At 46.3% G+C, this 24,307-nt stretch overlaps 1 protein-coding gene across 2 annotated transcripts in view; it reads right to left on the bottom strand.

Annotated features, from left to right (window-relative positions):
• SLCO5A1 (solute carrier organic anion transporter family member 5A1) overlaps positions 1-9,080 on the bottom strand; it is a 122,111-nt gene extending 113,031 nt beyond the window's left edge. For both annotated transcript variants that reach the window (XM_082601337.1, XM_082601338.1), the window contains exons 1-2: positions 8,914-9,080; positions 5,886-7,272 (exon numbers count right to left, since the gene is read on the bottom strand). In XM_082601337.1, coding sequence (XP_082457463.1) covers positions 5,886-6,783 — 898 coding nt within the window. In that variant the 5' untranslated portion in view covers positions 6,784-7,272; positions 8,914-9,080. The remainder of the gene's footprint in view (positions 1-5,885; positions 7,273-8,913) is intronic.
• Positions 9,081-24,307: the final 15,227 nt, after the last annotated feature.

The following is a 24,307-nucleotide window of genomic DNA, read 5'->3' as shown; positions in this document are numbered from 1 at the left end:
CTTTTAAAAGACTGAGGAAATGTCACAAAAAAAAGAATAAGTCATCAGGAACTTATTTTAAAAGAACAGTAATTACTTCTGATTTTTTTAAATTTATTCCTAATTTGGGACCAGTTCTTGCTCACCAACATCCTGCACAGAATATGCGGACAAATGAAAACCCACAGTCGTGAAGCTAGGACACATAGGCCCTCAGACTTCAAAAGAGCTTTTGTTACATCACACTAGATGCAAATATACATTATATAAATGTTCCTACATTAAAGAAAGATGGTTGTCAAAGGTCGACAGGCAGAAAGTTCTGGTAGTAAAACCTTGGGGTCTCAGAAAATGCAATTAATCAGAATATAACATTGACGAAACACTGATCAAGATTTTCCTGTACAGAGAAAAGGGAACCCTTCTACGCTGTTGGTGGGAGTGTAAATTGGTGCCAACACTGTGGAAAACAGTATGGAGGTTTCTCAAAATACTAAAAATAGAACTACCATATGATCCAGCAACCCTGGGTATATATCAAAAAGAAACAAAAACACTAATTTGAAAAGATACATATACCCCAATGTTCATAGCAGCATTATTTACAATTGCCAAGATATGGAAGTAACCTAAGTGTCCATCAACAGATGAACGGATAAAGAAGATGTGAGATATATATATAGAGAGATATATATATAGATATATATACACACAATGGAATATTACTCAGCCATAAGAAAAACAAAACTTTGCCATTTGCAGCAACATGGATGGACTTGGAGGGTTTTATCCTAAGTGAAATAAGTCAGAGAGAAAAAGACAAATACTGTATGATATCACTTATATGTGGAATCTAAAAAAGCAACAAACCAGTTGAATATAACAAAAAAAGTAACAGACTCACAGATGTAAAGAACAAATTACTGGTTACCAGTGGGGAAAGGGAAGGGGGGCAATAAAGGGTAGGGGATTAAGAGGTGCAAGCTATTATGTATAAAATAAACTACAAGGATATATTGTACAATACAAGGAATAAAGCCAATATTCTATATTTCTTTAAAAGCATGGGCAACTAAATATTCAAACTGTAAAAAAAAAAATTGTCGGGCTTCCCTGGTGGCGCAGTGGTTGAGAATCTGCCTGCTAATGCAGGGGACACGGGTTCGAGCCCTGATCTGGGAGGATCCCACATGCCGCGGAGCAACTGGGCCCGTGAGCCACAACTACTGAGCCTGTGCGTCTGGAGCCCGTGCTCCGCAACAAGAGAGGCCGCGATAGCGAGAGGCCCACGCACCGTGATGAAGAGTGGCCCCCGCTTGCCACAACTAGAGAAAGCCCTCGCACAGAAACGAAGACCGCACACAGCAAAAATAAATAAATTAATTAATAAACTCCTACCCCCAACATCTTCTAAAAAAAAAAAGTGTCCTGTACAATGTCTAAGGAGTGATTTTCCATATAAAGTTTTAATTTCCTACGTAATGCTTCTTTCCTTTTTCCCACTTGTAAAGAGATATGTTTAAAGGGTTTGGTGCTCAGATGGAGTTGAGTATCTTCCGCGCTTCTCTCTGTCCACTCTCCAGGATGAGTCTGAATTCGCTTCTAACACGGCAAAGTGCTGCCATTTCCAGTTGGCCCAGTGCTTAACCACGTGTAATCCCATTTGCTCCTCAACATATTACCTTGCGGGGGCTTCCCTGATGGCGCAGTGGTTGAGAGTCCGCCTGCTGATGCAGGGGACACGGGTTCGTGCCCCGGTCCGGGAAGATCCCACATGCCGCAGAGCGGCTGGGCCCGTGAGCCATGGCCGCTGAGCCTGCGCGTCCGGAGCCTGTGCTCCGCAATGGGAGAGGCCACAACAGTGAGAGGCCCGCGTACCGCAAAAAAAAAAAAAAAATTACCGTGCGGGAAACAAATGTAACAATCCCCCGGTGGAGACAGAGGCTGGGAGAAGTTAAGGGATTTGTCTACGATCAGATCTGTCTCCTGACCAGTCACTGGTAGAGCCAGACGAAAATACAGATCGGCCTCGTCCGGTGCTCTTTCTAAGGCACTGTCCCGACTCCGACCCTTCTCTGGGGTGTGAAGTGACAGGGGACACACCAGGGAGGTGGGGTGGCTGTCCCCACACCGCTTGGCCAACGGCTGGCCCATTGCCAATCCTCACCTCTCCTGAAAATCACCCAGTCAGAGTTGTGGCTTTCTATTCTAGAAAAGCATCCTTTTTCTTCCTTTCCCCACCTGGTTAGCCATTCTCTCTTGCTTCCCTGTTTGGTTCATGAATTTCTTGCCCTGCAGAAGGTCCCACTTTCTCTCTCTCCTTGAGATACAATTACAAACCATGGTGCACTTGCTAACCTTACTTCTTCATAACTACAAAGCTTTCTCTATGCTCCGGGTCAACGCTGAATCTCTCTCCTTGCAGAAGGAGTTAGGGCACTGAATGGGTGCAAAGACCGCTGGATCTCATCTACGACCACATCTCTTCTACACTGAAAGCTGCCAGAATGTTAACACCGGAACTTTCAAAAGAGTAAGGTATACATTTACATTCCATTTCAATGGTTTCTACTTTAATTCAGATATTTGTTCCTGTCTGCAATTACTAATCTGCTACCTGCTTTTTTTCCCCTTTCTTCCTCTTCTGTGGTTGTCATCAGTTAGAAAGACTGACCAGAAAGTTAAGAAAAGGGTGGGGAGTGGACAAGGTAATATAGAACAGTTTTGCATAAAATAACAAAGATATATAACCAGTTATTTATTAGGAAAAATCCCATGCGATAATAGGTTAACACTGCTCATGTTCTAAGAATATAGTAGTCTCCCTGATTTGAATTTGTATGGAGGTAACCTGTAAAAGCTGCTTTAAAAGGTCTAAAGAATGGTCTCGTTTTGATCATGTTTTGATGACTTTAGGCCAGTTCTGCATCCTTCTGCACCATAGTCAGAACTCTACTGAACCCATCTTTTGGTTTCAGTTGACTTTCAGATCCTCTTGCCAAAAAGCATGCAGTGTGGAGGGAAGTTCAAGGTCTCTGGGGTTAGACGGGTGTGGGTTTGACGCCCATAAGCAAGCCACTTAAATTCTCTGAGCCTTAGTTTCCTCGTTCATAAAACAGGCAAAACAATTCCCATCTCATAAGGCCATTAAGAACATTAAATAAAAGAATACAGGTAAGATTCCTGGTACTCAAAACCACTGGAGCTTTTACTGAGAGCCATGTAATACAAAGCAGAATTCTCATGAGTTTCCCAAAGAACGTGTCCTAAGGCATTCATCAAAATGTTTTCCAAAAAAAACAATTATTAGTCAATATCTAAAGAGGGAGAGGAGGAGGCGGTAGGTGGAGGAGGGGGGAGGGAGCAAATCCCATTTGTAGAACTTTCTTCCCCGTTCACATGGCACTTCACTTGTTACCTTAAACTGGAAATATTTCTTCATTACGTTGAAGGCACCTCAGCTGCTGGGATTGTGTCTCATTTTCGGTCTTCCCATAAGGGGCACAGTGCTCAGCACAGAACACGTACTTCCTCTTTTCATTCTTGACAGGCAACCACTACCAGAAAAGTTAAATCTCAGGGCTCTTACTAGTGGATGTTCTCTCTTTGCCTGGGGCTCTGCCTGTGTTTTTCATGAAGCAGATTTGTGTCAATGGTACCTAGAAGCGGGATGGAAGGGAGACCTGAGTTTTCCAAGTAAATGGAGGAAAAGATCAGTAAGAATAAAGAAAACAATTGGGATATTTACAGGGTCAAGGTGTCACTCTAAAGATTGCTGATTATTTTCAAAGAGGGAAATGTATGTTTGCAATGGAAAGGCCTGGCAATCACCCACGCAACTAAGTGATTAAACTCAGCAACACTAATGAATGGCCAGATGCACCTAATCGAAAACACGGAGTGTCACCTATGAAGTAGTCTGGCTGAAAACGTTTCGTCTGAATCGAATTACACCTTTAGACTGAACTTCCGGTTTACAAGAAATATAGGGAATGGAGGAACAAGGTAAGTGACACCACAAGGAAATAATCAGATTAATCTAGAATGTGGAACATTCCACAAATCAACTAGCCTTGTCACTTCAAAAAGTCTATGTGGTAGAGAAAGAAAAAAGTTGAGGCACTGTTCTAGTTTAGCAAATGCTAAGAAGGCAAACAGTCAAATGCAATGTATAAATGAATCTCAACTGGCTCCTGGTTTGAAAATGTATGTAGCAGACTTCCCTGGTGGCACAGTGGTTAAGAATCAGCCTGCCAATGCAGGGGACATGGGTTCGAGCCCTGGTCCGGGAAGATCCCACATGCAGCGGAGCAACTAAGCCTGTGCGCCACAACTACAGAGCCTGTGCTCTAGAGCCCGCGAGCCACAACTACTGAGCCCACGTGCCACAACTACTGAAGCCCATGCGCCTAGAGCCCATGCTCGGCAACAAGAGAAGTCACCGCAATGAGAAGCCCGTGCACCACAACGAAGAGTAACCCCTGCTTACCGCAACTAGAGAAAGCCCGCATATAGCAACGAAGACCCAACGCAGCCAATAAATTAATTAATTAATTAATTAAAATTACTTTAAAAAAATAAATATCAGTAATAAATTTTTTTAAAAAGAAAATGTATATAGCTAAAAAATACTCTGAGTGGACAATTAAGGAAATTTGAATATGGACTGGAATTTGATGATCATATGGAATGGTTATGAGCTTTCTTAGGATGTTTAAGCTCCTGAGTTATGTAAAAGAATGTCCTTATTTTCAGAAGATATGTGCTGAAGACTAAAGGTGTCTACAATTACTTTCAAAGGGCTTAACCTCCCATCCAAAAATATATATATTTCTATACACACACAAACTGATAAAGTAAATATGATAAAGTGAACAATTATTGAGTCTAGGTGGTGGATATACTGATGTTTATTGAACTATTGTTTCTACTTTCCTGGATGTTTGAAAATTTGTCATAACAAATGTTAGAAAACATGGAGGCAAAGTAACAAGCAAGCTATTCCTCTCTGCCTGAATAGAAATTTCTTTCTCTTACATTTAATAATAAAAACAAATTATAAAACTCTTGTCCTGATGCATTTGGGCCAGTTACTGGGGACTCTAAATGGCTCAGACACCCTCTGTAACCGATTCTGGGGACAGCAGTCATACTGAGCAAAAAGCATAGCCCTCTTCATTGAGTATCACTTTCACTGCCCTTTCACTGTCCAAGAGTACTGCTTTTCAGAAAATAGTAATGATGTTTCCCCCAATATCATGTAACTGAGGGTCTTCAAACCAACAACAAAAATCGTTTTGGATAAACTTTACAACCTGTGATGTTGCTTCTGTATAAAGACAATCTAGTCATTCGGTATCACTCAAGTTTTTTTTTAAATAGTGACGCAGATGATACGTAATGAATACAGAGATGAAGTCAATAAAGTGTGTTTCCTGTAGTCTGGGTTCTCCACTAACTCTGCTCTTGGGGGCAGGAATGAGAAGCAGCAGTGGATGAAAGTAGTAAATAACCTTATTCCACACACCAGTTACTTCTATTCCTTCCTGACCCTTCTAGAAGGACAGCTTTGAGAAGATAAGCTTGATAAATTCAAGCTTTTCCAAAGATAGACAGCAACAGAGAGAAGCACCACCCCACAGTTAAAAGTTTATATTACTTGGGAAAAGACAAGTGTGAGTCTGAAAATTAGTCCAAAGAACGCTCAACTATTTGATTCTTTCCCAAACAGAAAACACACCGCACTAAGGCAAAAAAAAGAAAAAACAAAAACAAAAAATAAACTGAAGCTTAATGCGTATATATGATATAACGCCATATATTATATACAATATACAACATCCAGTAAAATGTAAAAGTGCTTCCTTTTGATTTGAGTCCAAGCTTATCTGAGAGGAAAGTCTTACCTAGGTACAAGGATGCATTTTCTTTCTTGACATTGTCGTCTAAGTAGGTTGGTCCCAGGGTATAAATAGGTGTGGAGCCCATTCCAATGAGAATCTGCGCGCAAACGAATAAAGCCACGTAGACCCAGTGACTGTTTCCCCCCGAGTCCTTGAGGCAGGTGGGAGGCTCCGTCGTGGCCGAGGAGTTGCCATTCTGACACAGGCCGTAGTTGGCCGCCGAGGCGTTCAGCTCTTGGATCTGGTAGGGGGGCGAGATGAAGTGAGGTAAAGCGAAGAGGGCGGCGCCCAGGGCGATGAGGAGTCCCCCCACGGCCAGCCACAGGGGCCGCCGCCCCCGGCCACCAAAGTAGCTGACGAACACTACCACCACCAGGCTCCCGATGTCAAAGCAGCTGACCAGCAGCCCTGACTCGGAACTCTTCAGACTGTAGCGCCTTTCGATGGTGGTGATGACACTGCTCAGGTACCCGGAGACCATTAACGCCTGGATGAAGGTCAGAAAACACATGCAAACCAGGAAACAACGGGAATCGGTGAGGACCACATAGAGGCACCTTCTGCCCTGGAGCATGGCCAAAGTGGAGGACACCGATATGGGTTTGCCGATTTCCACCCTGTGGTGACTTTCCACCAGCCCTGCCATCTCTGCCGAAGTAGACGGGGCGGAGGGGCTGGGGGGCCGCGGGCCAGGGCCTGGCTTCAACTCCTGATGGCCAGAGGCGGGCTTGGAGTCTTCTCCGGCGGGATTCAGGTCTGGCCTGCAGGAGGCGCTGTTCAGGGCGGGTAAACTCTTGGACCTAAAGGTCTCGGGTTCGCACTTCTCTTGGACCGCTCCTACTCTGGCGCCGGCCTCCAGCTGCTCTCCCGCCTGGGGCTGCAGCCCAGTGCCTCCTTCCATGGCTCTTAGAATTCAGATTCGATCGCCGATCGCACTCAAGGACTCCGGCCCTTTTCATCCACCGGCAGGAGGGGCCGAAGCCGGGCCCAGGCAGTCGTGCCCACCAGGGACCGGGGCTGGGGATGCGGAGCCGCGCAGTAGGGCATCCTCACCAGCAGGGAGGTGCCCAGGGCATCCTGACCGCAGACGCGGCCCCGAGGCTCCGCAGCCGCGTGCCCCGGAGGGCAGGGGTCCGCGCGGTCCTGCGATGAGCCCTTAGGGTCCACCTCGGGTTGGCAGCTCGCGACAGGAGCCTTGCGCGTCCCGGGCGCATCCCCTCCGCCGCCGCCGCCGCCGCTCCGCCTGCAGCCCGGAGCGCGTACGCCCAGTGCCCAGCGTGGGGGCGGTTAGCGCTGCAGCCCGCGCCGCATCCCGCCCGGCTGGCTGGGCCAGAGGCGCCCGGTCCTCGCCGCCTCGGCTCGCGACACCCTCGGGCGCAAAGCTGCCAACCTGCAAAGCAGAGAGAAGGCGGTCAGCGAAGGGCGGCTGCGGCTGGGACTGGCGTCCCGGCGCCCCGGGGGACAGCGCTGGGGCACTCGGAAGGTCCCAAGTGAGACCGAGGGACGAAAGAGGAGCGAAGCCCTGCTGGAGGAGGCGGCTGCAGGCTGCAGCCTCTAGTGCCGGAACAATAAGCAGCAGGCGGTCGGCAGAGACCCTCCCTCATTGTCTACCGTGGACCTGCCCCCGCCCCGCCCCTTTTGCCTTAAACAGCGCATCTGCTTTTATATGTTAATAATTATCAACCTGGCAGCTCTGACTCGGAGACAGTGTCTTTTATTCTAGTGAACTAATTGCAACCTTTTGGCACTCCCACTCCATTACTCAAAATAGAAAACGCCCAAAAGAACAAAGGAAAGTTTTTTGGTTTTGGTTTTGGTTTTGGTTTTGGTTTACAAACACTGTGCACTCCCACTCCCGATTTTTAAAAAGAAAAGAAAGAGGGAAAGCTAGGTGTGTAGAAATGTGTGTACACAATTGTGCGCAGGCACGTGTGCGCGACTGGATGTGAATCCGTCTTCTCCATCAGAGATACGTACTCAAAGCCCAAGGCAGCAGCAAAAAGGTCAGAGTGCTTGCCTCTTTATTTCCAACACTAAAAATAACACCCCTGCCCCCAGCCGCCGGGGAGAACTATTCAATTACAAATACCAGGGGCGTTCGAGGCTTCGGCCCACGCAAAGTCCCAGCGCGCTGTGTCAAGCGAAACAGAAAATCAATTTGCTTTGCGGAGAGGTGGGGAGGCCACAACCAAACAAAGAGATGCCGGCGCGTTGTCACAGCGTGCTGGGAGCCCACGGATCCGGCTTGGCACTCGCAGGCGGGCAGGGAGGTGTGCTATTTACATCCCGCGCAGTCCACGAGCGTGGGCTCCGGGTGCGCGCACGCGCGCAGACACACACACACACACACACACACACCGGCGTGTCTGTGTCGGAACCCCCTCGCGCGATCCGGCACCCTGCTTGAATTCAACGCGACCCGAAAACAGGTGTGTCCCCGGGGTAAACCTGCGCCCCTAATCTCGGGGACTCCCACTCCATTCCTCCGGCCCGGGGGGGATGTGCACCAGGTGGGAGAAAAGAGCCGGACTTAGCTGCATTGGGTTTCACTCTGCCGCGCGCTTTTGTGATGCTGCTGAGAAAAGAAAGGAGGAAGGGTAAGGGAGAAAGGCGGAGAGCTTGGGATCCAGGGGTGGCCGCTCCGGCGTCTCCCTCGGCTCTGCTGTGCCAGCCCCGCTCCCAGATTCCCGGCCCGCCAGCCACTCACAGCCGGGGCTTCCCCGCCGCCTCCTTGCCCAGGCGCCTTCCCGGGGAACCCCACCGGCTGCCGCGCACCGAGCCGGGGAATCCCGGCAAACTCGCTCCCCGCGCCGGGGGCGCCCGAGCCCCTACGGAGCGGGCACCCGCGCCACAGCGCAGCCTCGGAAGGGCACACGGACCCCGGTCGGCGGCTCTCGGGGCCGGCGTGGCGCCCTGGGGAACACCTCCTGCGCGCGCGCGCGCACACACAGACACACACCACCCGCAGGAGCACAGGCCCGCCAGGGACAGCTCGCCGCGCTGCCGGGGCGCACGAGCCGCCGCTACTCACTCGTGAGTCAGCCGGTCCGTCTGTTTGGCTGAGAGTGGAACGGCGGGACGTGGGGACCTTGGAGGTGCGCGAGTAGTTGGGAGTCCCCTCGGGAGGCAGCCTCGGTCCAGCCGCCGAGAATCAGTGAATGAAGTCTGTGAGTCAGGCTGAACTCTTCCCCCCACCCCTCGCCTTTCTCCCTGGCGTCTCCGGACCCTCGCGCACAGACGCGCCCTGAGAGGAGCAGCAGAGGGCGCAGGCGCGCGGGCAACCGCCCAGCCCAGCCCAGCCCAGCCCAGCCCAGCTCGAAGGCAGCGAGCCACCCGGCTGCCCATCACCTGAGAGGCGGGGGAACGCGAGGAGCCAGAGGGAGCAGGTCTCCAGAAAAGTCGGCTGCTGAGGTAGAGAGCCCACTCGGAATAAGGAAATTGTTTCTGTTCGTTTATTCTGTGCCGTAGACACCCACCATGTCTCAGAAACCATAGTAGGTTCTGGGAGCCAAAGATGAACAGGACAGATCCCTGGACTGAGGAAACCTCTGTCTTGTGGAAGACATACCCCTGTAAGTAGCCTAAAACAACGTGGTAAATTCTATACAGGGTGACACTGGAGAACCTAATATACTTTTTTTTTTGCGGTACGCGGGCCTCTCACTGTTGCGGCCTCTCTCGTTGCGGAGCACAGGCTCCGGACGCGCAGGCTCAACGGCCATGGCTCACGGGCCCAGTCGCTCCACGTCATGTGGGATCCTCCCGGACCAGGGCACGAACCCACATCCCCCTGCATCGGCAGGCAGACTCTCAACCACTGCGCCATCAGGGAAGCCCCCTAATATCCATTATTAACCGATTAGATCTTCATTTCCAGGCAGAAGGAAAGGCATGTGCAAAGGCACCGGGGCACGGTGCTGAAGGGAAATAGGTAGGTGAGTCGCAGGGTGATTGCAGGGATGGGGCAGGGGGCTCACGGCAAGAGTGGCCGAGGGGGAAAGACCAGCAAGGGCTTCATAGGTCGTGTGCTGTGAGCTCTGAAAGGCCAGTGACATTCTGACTTGATCACCAGAAAGCTGGTTCTGGCAGTGGTGGGTGAATCTAAGCCACTCGGAGGGCATAGGAAGCCATCTCAGTGGTTGGGAGCATGGAGAGGAAGGAACTGCTCGAAAACACTGACAAGGTAGAAGTGGCCAGACTTGAAAACTGATGTCATCTGGAGACTGAGAAAATGGGCCAATATAGGATGTCTCTCAAGCTTCACACTTGGGTGACTGGGTGGATGAGGTCCCAGAGAAACACAGGAGGATAAACATGATCTTAGGGGAAAGATGCTTCTCCTTTAGGTGCATTGACTTCGAAATGCCTTTGGGACATCTGAGTGTACGTGTCCCATAAGCCAGTGGACGTATAACACACAGGCATCCCAGATTAGGGATGTGGATTAGGGGGCATTAGCCTGAGACAGCATGAGGTGAAGAAGGAAGATGGTGCAGGAGATCTGAGGAGAGGTAGGCTAAGAGCAGGGCCCTGGGGACACCATGATCTGAGAGCTGGAGAGGGGAAAATCTAAGAAGGGAGATTAGAAACAAGGGTCAGAGAGATCTGTGAAGAGTCAGAAAAGAGGGACTGTCTTAGAAGCCAGGGGGGCAGGAAACTTTAAGAAGGGCATGTTCAGATGCAGGAAAGGCTGAAGAGAAGCCAAACAGGATGGTAACCGAAAAGAGCCCATGAGCTGTAGCATGTGGGAGGACACTGAAGAACTCTGACAGAGGACGATGGTGATCTAGCTAGGGGAGGGGCTGTTCTGCAATTACCGGTGACTGCACTGACCATTGCTGCCGTGCCAAAGTCACTTCAGTGGCCCCTGGCCTTCCGTGAGAGCGCTGGGTCAACTTTACAGCGTGATGAGGGGAGTGGAGAGAGATGAAGTAACTTGGTAAAGGCACACAGCTAGTCTCGGGATGATAAGAAGTCCATGCTCCATAGTACCTCATTCCCTAGGGAAGGCTAAAGTAAGCTTTCAGTCTGCTTTAAAAATCATTTTACTCCAAGATAGATTTTTTTTTAATTTTTAGATAGAGAAATAAGCTTCCACTAACTGTTTCTTACAGTGTTTTACGTGACAATTTTAAAGGCCCAAAGATAATAGATTATTTATTCTCTTAGGAGAGCCCATTTAATACTGGAAAGCATCATGGGATAGTGAAAAGAGTATAGAATCAACTTGAATGTTCATCCCAGCTCAGTTATGGCCACGAACAATGTATTCAGTGCTTATGTATCTTGATTTCCTCATCTGTAAAATGAGGACACAATTACCTACTTGAAAGTACCGAGAGGGTAGAATGAAATGACGTAGGTGAGACATTCAGCCTGTGCCTTAATGCACAGTACAGCCAATAAACGTCTGTGCCCTCTCAGAGAGCCCTGGACTGTCACATCAATCCTTCTTTTGCTAAAAAAAAAAAGAAGTACATGCTCTTACCTCTGACTCTATACTCTCTCCCTTTTAATCATATAGCAGCTTGACTTTTCGATGCATCTTGTATCTGTTAATTATCTCACTTTAGCCCAACATCCACCATATGTACAGCTCATCCTTAGAGGACAAAATAAGTCAGCTGACACCAAAGAACAGTTGGTGTGTGCTCCAAGTCCACGTCAAGATAGCACTGATCTGGCAACTGCCAAACTGACCGATCAGACAGGGCAAAGACATTCATTCCTCATCCCCTGCCCCGTCCCCTCTTCTGGAGATGCCATCAAGCCCACTGTCGCTTTTCCATAAACAGGAAATATGTCTCCAGCTGCCACCCTGGCCCAGATCTTAGCTACTATGCGACACTTCCTGTACCTGATAACTCCTCTGAGCTTATTCTGGATCCAAACAGAATCAATCTTCCTCCTATTACATCCTTCCAAGCTCTGTGGCCCATTCTCTCATTTCAGGCTCAGCCACAGACATCAGTGTTCTACAGCAAATTCAATCTGTCGCATCAGGTGCCAGCAGAGGGCTTCCTTGCTGAAAGTCAAATAATCATGTCCCTGCCACATGCTGTTTATTCATGGTCAATTATCACAGTTACACCAGAACACAATTCTAAGAACCTATAGGTTTTTTTATTACTACTAATGGAAAGATCACAATTTATAGACAGGATAGAAAAGGTCCAGTTAGCTACTCATACAGGAAACAGGAAGAAAACATTTAGCAACAGATATTCTTGAGATTTCCCTTTCATAGTTAAATGTGACTTTGGAAAAGGCCAGGTGTACCTCCATCAGCCCTAATCTTCAGATTCAGAGAAAAAAAAATGGACTTACTTCATGGGATTCTGCTACCCCCATGGCTTATTTCACACGGTATGAAAGAGTACAGTTGCCAAGACCAGAATACCTGCCTTGTTAGGTGTGTTGGGAGAGAAAGCATATGACTATAAACTCTTCAAATTTCCAGGCATGCTGATGCTTCTTCTAAGTCACTAATCAGTCTGATTTACACATAAATTGCTTCTTTCCCAATCTTCATATAATAAGATGGTAGCTTTTGGAATTACCTAGGCCATTCTATGGGCTTCAAATCTAGCTGCTCTGGAGAATGGTGCAGGGAAAGCAGAAGGGACCCCCTTCCTCCACTCCCATCCCTTTTTCCTTAAGAAGTTTCAATTCAGAGGTCTCCCAGACAAAAGAAGAAGAACTGGGTTTTGGTCTAGAATCTTTTCTGGGCTTAAAATATAATACATAGTTGCCAGTACTCTAATTGAATTAGGTGTTGAATTGAATTGAAGAGAGGATAAGTTGTATTTTAAAGGTAACATTTCATACATACATATAAATTCAATTCAATGTATTTCAATATATATAATTGAAATACATCTTTATTTTCACAGATCCTGAAGAAGTATACAGATTACTAACCTCTGTGACATAATTAAATTGCATCTCTATTCTTTTAATTTAATTTTTTTTTAATTTTTTGGCAATGCTATGGGGCTTGCAAGATCTTAGTTCCCCCACCAGGGATTGAACCCATGCCCTTGACAGTGAAAGCACAGAGTCCTAACCACTGGACCGCCAGGGAATTCCCGACATCTCTTTTTTTTTTTTTTTTTTGGCTGCGTTGGGTCTTTGTTCCTGTTCACGGGCTTTCTCTAGTTGTGGCGAGCGGGGGCTACCCTTCGTTGCGGTGCACAGGCTTCTCATTGTGGTGGCTTCCCTTGTTGCAGAGCACAAGCTCTAGGCACGTGGGCTTCAGTAGTTGTGGCGCATGGGCTCAGTAGTTGTGGCGCGTGGGCTTAGTTGCTCCGCAGCCTGTGGGATCGTCCCGGACCAGGGCTCGAACCCATGCCCCCTGCATTGGCAGGCAGATTCTTAACCACTGCACCACCAGGGAAGCCCCTGTATTAGTTTTAGATGTACAATATACTGATTTGATATAGTATGTATATATTGCAAAATGATCACCACAGTAAATCTATATTTGGTTACAATTTTTTTTTCTTGTGGTGAGGATGTTTAAGATCTACTCTCTTAGCAACTTTCAAATATCCAACATGGTATTACTGATTATAAGGTTATAAGGTACCCGTTTAACAGAACTTGGCATTTATTCCCTTACTGAGAAATAAATTTCAATCTGGGTAAAGCAGAAGAGGGACAGATCTGGCCCTGGGGTACAGTGAACTGAGTGTGGTGACCACCATGTCAGTTTTAGCACTGCAAGTCCCCAGCCCAAGAAACCACAGTCTGATGAACACTTGGATACTTGGTCACCCTCTAAAGGAGCCAAGAAATCAGGCAGTGCCTCTGGGAAGCAGTCAGGACAAGATGACAAGACTCTATCAACCAGGACCTCCTAGAAACCGCTACCTCCCTCAATAAAAATATGCCACTGGTGGTCCAGTGGTTAAGACTCCGCGCTTCCACTGCAGGGGCCATGGTTTGATCCCTGGTCGGGGAAGTTCCGCATGCCGTGTCGTGCGGCCAAGAAAATAAAAAACGAAACAAAACAAAATGCCAGATACTCCAAGGCTAGTAATGAGGAGAAAATTCCCTGTGAAGAAGAGACATTTGTCCCCAGAGATTCGCATTCCCTTGAAAGATTTTCATAATTACCTCTGCTGCTACCTGGGCCTGGGGAAGGCACGAGAGAGGAGAGGCCATCGGCCATGGCCCTCAGCATCTCCTCCCATTCTTTGTGGGTATGTCGAAAATGCAAGGCCCTCGCCACTCTTCACCCAGGCCATTTCTCAGGGTTGTGATTGCAGCTGGCAACCTTGAGGGGTGAGGTAACCTTTCCGCCTGGCCAGAGAACAAGCTTGGTTCTGCTTCCTTCAGGGAAGCCCCCCAGACTCAACACTCCTCCACTGTAATGCATGTGCAGGCATCCACAATGGACTCTGCATCACCCCTAGGACTTGGGGGCACGGGGGCTGGAACACACATCAGCCTGACACTCGGCCTGCTGCTTTTGCGTGAGGAACAACGTACGTTGTCTCTGATTCTGCAGCCTCGCCTCCCCAGGATCCATGAAACAGTACCAGGCTAACTTGTTAGCTTAGAGAAAGGGTGAAATCCTAGACCTCACACAGTTCTTGAGGCACCACCCCATTTTAACATTCTGACCCAAATACTAGCTTCCCTCTCACTCTACAGGGCAGCAGATGGGCCAAGGCCTGAATTCTTAAACAGATCTTTCCTTAAGCCTAAAGGCCAATAAAAGAAAACAAATACATGGGATAACATGAAACGAACTGTGTTAGATAGGGTTGATGGGCACTCGCCATGCAGCCCCAACATTTCTGTTTTTTCTTGAATGTCAGAGTCTGGAAAACAAAACAAACAAACAAACAAAAAAACCTACATTTTGCAGACTCCTTGGCAGATCAGGTTCTGGATAAGAATTGATACACTCTTGTGAGTTTTGGAAGGTGGGAAAAAAGCACAGGTCACACCCGTTATGACTCTTATGCCAGCAAGCAGGTCATGGAGACGTGGTATATTTCTGCTTCAGCCTTCATTGGTCCAAACTCCAGCTTCTGGAGGTTGAGAGGCAGTTACAGCATTGGATCTCTGGATCCAGCCACACAGGGAGTCCTGAAATCAGTAGACCAGTGAAGACCTTTGATTCCCACCCTCCAGATGGTAGCAGATGGACCAGCTTCCCTGGCAGGACAGATCTGCAGTTCTAAGAGTCATTCCTGGTCACCCAACCTAAGACCAGCCCTTCCAGAGAGTTTGTAAGCTCATAACTTCCTGTAGAGAATCCTTTCTGCCTAATAGCCCAGAGTAATTTCTCTGGGCAAAAAGCAATACCTGAGATAGTCAGCTTGTAAATTAGAGCTACTCCTCCACAGTTTGGGGTCCCTCTGTAGCAGAAGTCCCTTTTGGGATCACCCTCAGGGATGACCTTGAACTCTCTGGAGACATCTCAAAGTCTGGATCCAGAGAGTAAAGCCAAGAGAAAGCTGGAATTTCTCTCACCTTCCTACCTTCTGGATTTCTGTTTCCTAGCCAGGAGCATGCTTCTTCCCTAGTTGACTGGAAAGATTCACATTTTCAGAGGTGACCTGAAGGAGGTGATCTTATTCCAGGGTGGAGAAGAATAATTAACACGAGATAATATGAAACAACATAATCACTGCAGTGACACACTGTTGACGCTGCCTACAAAGCAAGTGGGAAGGCAGCAGGCTTCATTTCGTTACATTTATCTCAAAGACCTGATGCTCAGACAGTTATAAATAATCCGTGATACAGTCCTGCTGCTGGAAAGGCAGACTAACCAGGGGACAGCAGAATCCTTCTCACTTCCCCGCCCCTCTTTCCAAGGTCTGTGCCCTCTGTGGGATGGATAGAGCAGAGGGGGTCAGACCAAGGGCTCCACAACACACTAACACTATTTCCTCTTTGTGGTGAGTGCATGGTGTCACTCATACGTATTTCATCGCAGGAAGCTGCCCCAATTCTAAGACACACCATTATTTTACATATCACCAGGAAGGGAAAAGTGCTGCCTGTTAGACTATGACACATCTTAGTGTGTAATTTAATCTTAAGGATTAGCGAGAGACAAGAGAACTCTATTGCCAAACTACCTAAATTTTAACTCTGGCTCTGCTGTTTATGGCGGTATAGACTCGGACAACTTATTTAACCTCTCTGCCTCTGTTTCCAAGTCAGGATTAATCCCAGTATCTATCTCAGGGTCGTTGTAAGCAGAAAATGAGAGAATTTTGCAAAATGCTTACAGCAGGGCCTGGACCAAGGTTGGGGCTAGTAAATGTTAGCCGTTGTTATAATTATGCATTGCTGCCTTTTGTATTCATCTTATTCATATTTTCTCCTCCCTGATTGTTGGAGGGCAGGGGATCTGGAATCTTCTATTTCACGCAGACCACACACTTATCTAGGATTAGCTCCTATCTGGGAAATTATGTTTAGACCGATAAAACATCATACAACCTTTAGGATGCTTCTGTTTGTCTTGTTTTGTTTTCCATTTTTCCACCATACGAACTGCTTCCTCATCAGGACCCCACCACCATGCAAAGATTTACGAAAGTTAAACAATAATTATCCTCTCATTTATCATATTAGGACTGACTACGTATCTTACAGACATTATTTCATCTTCCCTCTTGGCTATATATTACCAATCCCTTTTACGGAGGAGGCAGCTGAGAATCTGAGTTGATCATCAACTTGTCCTAAATCATTCAGCTTAGAAAGTGTGGAAAGTGATCCAAACCCAGATCAGCCACATTCCAAAATCTACACTCCTAGCCACCTTGCTGTATTTTCTCCCATTTGGACTGGGATCCCCATGACTGGGGTGCAGGTTTCTACAGGGCTGCCTACCATTTCCGTCACTAGTGGTGGTTTTTTTCCCAGTGGTGACTCCTCCCCAGCCTTCCCCGCATTCCTTTCCTTTACTGGGGAAACTGAGCATCACAGAACAAGCTGCCCATGAAGCCCACCCCTCAGAAAACTGCTGCCCACCTGCCACCACATTCCATCATAAGGCTGAGGATAACTGGTCAGCCTCGCCTCATTCCCTCAGAGCCAGTCTTGTAGAGAGGGACGAAATCAACCCTGGCGTCCTGAGATCCCAAATCACAAACACCGCATAGTAGAATTCTTTTCATTACAAAAAAAACAGAAATTGACTTCCCTGGTGGTGTAGTGGTTAAGAATCTCCTGCCAATGCAGGGGACACGGGTTCGAGCCCTGGTCCGGGAGGATCTCACATGCCACGGAGCAACTAAGCCCGTGCGCCACAACTACTGAGCCTGCGCTCTAGAGCCCGCGAGCCACAACTACTGAGCCCACGCACCACAACTACTGAAGCCCGCGCACCTAGAGCCCGAGCTCCACAACAAGAGAAGCCACCGCAATGAGAAGCCCGAGCACCGCAACGAAGAGTAGCCCCCGCTCGCTGCAACTAGAGAAAGCCTGCGCGCAGCAAGGATGACCCAACACAGCTAAAAATAAATAGTAAATAAATAATTTTTTTAAATTTATATTAAAAAAAACCTGAAATGTAGGGTACTGTGTAGAATGATCAGGAGCTCAGAGCTGCCTGTCTTTTCAAACATTTTCTCCTTAATATAAAGACACTGGAAAAGAGCTCTTTACACAGTTCGCTCAAATCTGCTTCTCTCCTCTTTCCTCTTTTGTTGATGACATTTTTGATAATTATCTGACTGCAGAAAAGCTCCCAAAATCCAGGTTGAAGTGCTATATTATTTTTAACTATTATTGCTACTGGTTTGGGCACGTGTGTGCAGGTTCCTGTGTCTCTGGCCTGACTTTTATGCTCTGTTCTCTTTGGATGTCACTGATACCCTGACAATTGTTCTATTTCCTTTGTTGTAACTGTTGAATACCAAGTGACCCAATACAAGTAGCATGTACCACTTGGACCATCAGGGAAGTGATTTTAAAGGATGTAGTGTTCCATTTGGGTGCTGCATAACCTGTCATCAAGGAATGGGATTCAAATGACAAGTGAATTGTCTTATGTCATTCCCTCTGTGAAAACTGGAGCTGTTAGAGTCTCAATTTAGTTTGCCCCAACTGAGGAATGACCAGGCACATAGGCATGTAAACAATGGAAATATAACATCGAAACATCAGGATCTTTTTTCCTTCCTTTAGCTGGTTTTGTTTGTGAAATTTCACACCAGAGGAAAAGCGTGATTTTTCAAACAGAAAAGAACTCTCGTGACAGCTTGCACATTTCAGTTTCTGCTCTGGAGTTTAAAATGTCCCTTTCTCTTACTCCACACAAGGAGACCACTGGTTTTTCTGCCCTCTGGTACTTCGTCCATTAGAGTTTTTCAAGGAAAATCAGATTGTTTCTCCTCCACTCTCAGGAATGTCGACATGCTTTTAGAATCAAAACTGTTGTACAAGTCACAGTGCACCCTGTGGCTCTTAAACTGTTATTTCAATGCTGTCATGCATAGACAACAGACTAGTGGTTGCCAAGGGGGAGGGTGATGGGGGAGGGATGGAGTGGGAGGCTGGGGTGAGCCGATATGAGCTTTCATATATAGAATGGATAAACAACAAGGTCCTACTGTATAGCACAGGGAGCTATGTGCAATATCCTGTGATAAACCATAACGGAAAAGAATATTTTTTTAAAAAGAAGGAATGCATGTGTATGTGTAACTGAATCACTTTGCTGTACAGCAGTAAATAACACGCTATTGTAAATCAACTCTACTTCCATTTAAAATAATTAATTAATTGACTATTTTTTTTTAAATCAAGGCTGCCATGGGCTAAATTGTGTCATCTCCAAAATTCATATGTTGAATCCATAACTTCCGTACCTCATCCCGTGACTGTGTTTGGTAACAGGACCTCTAAAGAGGTAATGAAGTTAAACTGAGGTCATTAGGGTGAGCTCTTATCCAGTATTACTGGTGCCCTTATAAGAACAGGAAATTTGGATACAGATAAGTACATCAGGAAGACCATGTGAAGACACAGGGAGAACCTGGATGGCTCACCTACCAGCCAAGAGGAGGGGCCTCAGGAGAAACCCACCTCCTGACACCTTGATCTCCGACTTCCAGCCTCCAGAATCGTGAGAAGATAAATTTCTGTTGTTTAAGCCAATCCGTGCTATTCTGTTTTGGCAACCCTAGCAAACTAATACAAATATTGATGAAAAGAGAATCAAATATTTTAAAAAATAAATAAATAACTTATTTTAAAGTTTATTCTTAAAAGAATGTTTCAGGATTTTAAACATTTCTCACAGTAAGAAAAAGTAGTAAAAACTTTCATGATTCACGTCTCAGAATCAACTGGAAGGACATGACAAGAAAAAACCCTATGGTGCCTGTTAGAGAATATGCTCTCAGGGAGTGCATTTTAATGCATGAGAAATGTTACCATGATTGATAGGAAAAACTACTGTGATTGGCATATGTTAAAAAATAAAAGCAATTTATATCAAAGTAATATAATCCATAAGTGAGTAATTTAGAAGACGAAAAAAGTCAAATAGATACGTCCAATTGGAAAAAAATGAAAGATACTATACCTATGTCTAAAATAGAAATGCTAATCACAAATCTGAGAACATCCCTAAGATCTGAAAGTATGTGAGAAAACAGAGAGATCTGGGAAAAAGTGACAACCCTTTAATAAACAAGTGGTAACATTATCCATGTGTCTGGCTTCTCCTCACTTCAGGCTTCTCAAACTGGGGCTGTGTGTCCCCAGAAGCACTGGGCCACCTGCCGGTAGTAAAGCCATGTGATAAACATGGAGCATCTTCCTAGAAAGTCATCTTTATTAAGTTTTGAAAATATGACAAACAGAGATGTCTTATGGGGTAGAAAGAAAAATTCAAAGTTTTGTTTGAATAAAACAGGACCTTTTAAGAAACGTGGTACTTGTTTAAGGTTACTTAGGGCTACTGGCATCCCAGACTCCCTGGGGTATGGGACCACTCCCTCCAGCCAGGCTACTTTTGTTGAAAGGATTAAGAAGTACCTTTATCTGGTACCAGTTTTATCCTCAAGAGATGTGTATTTTATTTAGAAGGCCCTGGGGAAAAAAATATCTCGACCACACTGTTTGAAATTCTCTTAAATTGTCCACACAACTCTTTTTGAAACAAAACATGCCTGAGGGATTATGCTATCAATCATTCACACTTTAGTATGGATTACATCCTTCCTATTTTTTTTCTCGATATATGAAACTAACCATCTTTAGAAATTGAAGGTAGAAGGGGAGGTAATCAGGGCTCCCGTGGGAAAAGTTGCCAACTCTGCTGGGTAATTTGAAGGGGCTGTTTACCAAGATGCGGCAAAGGTGTCGGGACCATGGGGCCTACGCGGTGCCCAGGAGACGGTAACAGTGGGATGCTACACTATTCCCACGCCAGGCCTGACGGGGCAGAGGGAAGGAGCAGTTCTCAAAAGTTAGACCCGTATGGAGAAAGCCACAAGATGGGAGCTGCTGCCTTCAGGAGAGGGGCAGGGTCAGCCTGCAGTGAGCCTGCAGGGAGGAAACTGGGTGAAGCAGCACAATCTCGGGTCCGCACTCCTCTACCAGCCTCTGCTCTCCTGCTGGTTGGAAGCCGTTGGAAACTGAGAGAGTGAGGGAACCAACAGAAGCCACCTGTACAGGTCAGCCTCCGGGCGCAGAACAGACAAGGAGAGCGGAGGGTGATCGGGAGGGAGCAACAGAAGATGCCAGCACAGACGACTGAGTGGAGAGGACTGACCGGGCCAGGAGGTGCTAGCAGGGGAGCAGAAGGACTGAAAGGTGGAAAGCATTGAAAACGTTTCGACAAGAAGAGACCTTGGGTTCTGTTTTCAACAACGTAAAGGGTTGGGCTTCCCTGGTGGCGCGGTGGTTGAGAGTCTGCCTGCCGATGCAGGGGACGCGGGTTCGTGCCCCGGTCCGGGAAGATCCCAGATGCCGCGGAGTGGCTGGGCCCATGAGCCATGGCTGCTGAGCCTGCGCGTCTGGAGCCTGTGCTTCGCAACGGGAGAGGCCACAGCAGTGAGAGGCCCGCGTACCGCAAAAAAAAAAAAAACATGCTTAGGGGTTCCCTGGTGGCGCAGTGGTTGAGAGTCCGCCTGCCGATGCAGGGCACACGGGTTCGTGCCCCGGTCCGGGAAGATCCCACATGCCGCGGAGCAGCTGGGCCCGCGAGCCATGGCTGCTGAGCCTGCGCGTCCAGAGCCTGTGCTCCACAACGGGAGAGACCACAGCAGTGAGAGACCCGCGTACCGCAAAAAAAATAAATAAATAAATAAAAAACTTCCCAAGTCAGGATGGACCATAAAAGTACAGCAGTGATGGGAAACAGTGGTTGCTAGCACTAGGGTGGCTACCCCTAGCCAGTAGCCAAATGAAGCTGGTTGATACGGAAGTAATAGGAACTCAGGAAAGCCAAAGTGAAATCAGTATATAGGCCTGATGTTGGCTGAAGCTAAGTTAGCAAATTAAGTTCTGGGAGAAGCAAGATGGGAAAAAGAGGTCTGCAGGGACCAGGTAGACAGAAGAAGGTCTGGGCATTACACATCGAAGATGTAGGGACCAAGGCCACCCTCTTGGTACTGGCATACAGAGGCTACCTGCCAACATGGTGGGGCAATCTTGGCCCTCAAAAAAGGAAGGCCCTGAGAAATGAGATTCAATGACAGGAAAAGCTAAGTTGAGAAGAGAATAGAGCCAGGAAAGATCAGAATGGGGTACCACACTCTATGGCCAGGTCAACCAGGAGGCAGCATGGAGGTCCCGGATGAGATGAAGGTGAGCCCTGCCTAAATCAGGGAGGTACACAGAGTGGGAGACACAGGCAAGCAGCTTCGATTGTCATAGATAGTTCCCGAATCTATGGCAACCGATCCCATTGTCCAAACTCCTGCAGAAAAGCAAGGAGATTAAGGCACCCCGGGGATTTTCAACCATTACAAGGTGTTGATCAAGGAGACATGGATAAAGGAGACGCTATAGCAGCCAGAAGGAGAAAATGGAAATTAGTTGATTACCAAGTCCTAAAAGACCACAGCAGAGAGGAGGAAGCTTCACCATATTTTTAAACGTGAGGGGACAAGGGAATCAATGAAAACACAGGACAATATCCTTTGAAGCTGGCAGTTAGGAGTGAGGGCGGGGAGACAAAAGAGATTAAACTCAACTTCATTCATCGTGCCCAGTCTGGTGAGCAGTGCTCATAGGAGATTTGATGAAGGAAAAGGCTGAAACTAGTGGCTAAAATGGACCCTGGGGGATTATCAGTTAACATTCACTAGCAGGGAAAAGCAAGAGCTGGCTCTACAGCACAGTAAGCGATGGAGTCATGAAGAGTCTCAAAATCATTTTCCTGTGGCAGGTGGAGTGTCCAGGCAGCTGTGAGTATCCGTTTTTTTAATTGGGTGAGGAGAAAATGTCACAAGCTCACAGTAATGATAGAGCAACAAAGGAAAACGATCTCTCTCGGCTGTTTTTAAAGGGCTAACAGTGCCCTTTGGCTCTGTCTGGTTCCAGGAATTATACACTCATGATAACTGCAAAGCAGCCCCACACAAAGGAGCCCTATTTTCCATTCTTCATCTACTCTTACTCCAATCTGCAGAGGCAAAAATAGAATGCTGTTATAATGCTGGTCATAACAGGGGAGAGAATGCCTCAGGCAAGAACATAAATGGAAAAAAATATATGACATTTGGATTATAAAAATCACACTCAGTGGTTTATACAGCATAGACAGAAAGAAAATCATAGTTTAACACACCGGCAAGTGGGACTAACTATTCTTAAAACAAAGCTTTTTAATGATACAAATGAATGAATGTTCATTAAGATAGAAATATCCCACATGATTCACTCTTCATTTTAATTAAGAACACTGTAAGCAGTTTTCACTTATTTTTCAGAATAATGATTTTGGTTAGTGGACTACCATAGTAATCTCCCAATTAACACTTTGCGCAGTGAAAAGCAAAATGATGGAAAGATTTTACAAATTCTTAGGCCCACGTGTAAAATGGTTCATAGATATTTAGACGTATGAATAAGTGGTAAGAATCGCAAAGCCACCACATACTGTGCTGCTGTCTGTTATCTTTACTGCCTGCAACTACAGAAATATGTCAAGAGGATTTTGAGTGGTTTAAAGTTTTCATATATGGCCAACTAATATTTGGCAAGGGAACCAAGAATGCTCAATGGGGAAAAGATAGTCTCTTCAATAAATGGTGATGGGAAAACTCAATATTCACATGCAAAAGAATGAAACTGGACCACTATCTTACACCACTCACAAAAATTAACTCAAAATGGATTAAGGACTTAAATGGAAGACCTGAAGCTTTAAAACTCCTAGAAGAGGGCTTCCCTGGTGGCGCAGTGGTTGAGAGTCCGCCTGCTGATGCAGGGGACACGGTTCGTGCCCCGGTCCAGAAAGATCCCACATACCGCAGAGCGGCTGGGCCCGTGAGCCATGGCCACTGAGCCTGCGCGTCCGGAGCCTGTGCTCTGCAATGGGAGAGGCCACAACAGTGAGAGGCCTGCGTACCGCAAAAAAAAAAAAAAAAAAAAAAAAAACTCCTAGAAGAAAACATAAGAAAAAAAGACCTTTGACATTGGTCTTGGAAATGATTTTTTGGCTATGACACCAAACACAAGCAACAAAATTTTGGGTCTACATCAAGCTAAAAATATTCTGCATAGCAAAAGAAACAATCAACAAAATGAAAAGGCAACTTACAGAATGGGAGAAAGTATTTGTAAACCATATATCTGATAAGGGGTTAATATCCATAATACATAAGAAATTTATATAACTCAATAGCAAAAAATAAATAAATAACTTTGATTTTTAAATGGGCAAAAGACTTAAGTAAACGTGTCTCCAAAAGAAGACATACAATTTGCCAACAGGTATATAAAAAGATACTCAACATCATTGATCATCAGGGTGATGCAAATCAAAACCACAATGAAATACCACCTCACACTTGTTAGAATGGCTATAATAAAAAAGACAAAAGATGTGGTGATTGATGTTAACTATAGTTATTGTGGTGAATATTTCACAATATATACACATATTGAATTATGTAGTACACCTGAAACCGATATAATGTTATATAGAAATTATATCTCAATTTTTCAAATGAAGGGGAAAAAAAGACAAGAGATAACAAGTACTGGTAAAATGTGGAGAAGAGGAAACCCTTGTGCACTGTTGGTGGGAATGTAAGTTGGTACAGCCACTATGGAAAACAGTATGGATGTTCCTCAAAAACTTAAGAATAAAACTACCATATGATCCAGCAATCACACTTCTGGGTGTATATCCAAAGGAAGTTAAATCACAATCTCAAATAGATATCTGCACTCCCTTGTTCATTGCTGCATTATTTACAATACCCAAG

This window comes from Mesoplodon mirus (genome assembly GCF_964341445.2).
Source record: "Mesoplodon mirus genome assembly, chromosome: 16".
Taxonomy (NCBI): domain Eukaryota; kingdom Metazoa; phylum Chordata; class Mammalia; order Artiodactyla; family Ziphiidae; genus Mesoplodon; species Mesoplodon mirus.
Note: the sequence above shows the minus strand (reverse complement) of the source record. Positions and strands in the feature narration are given on the sequence as shown.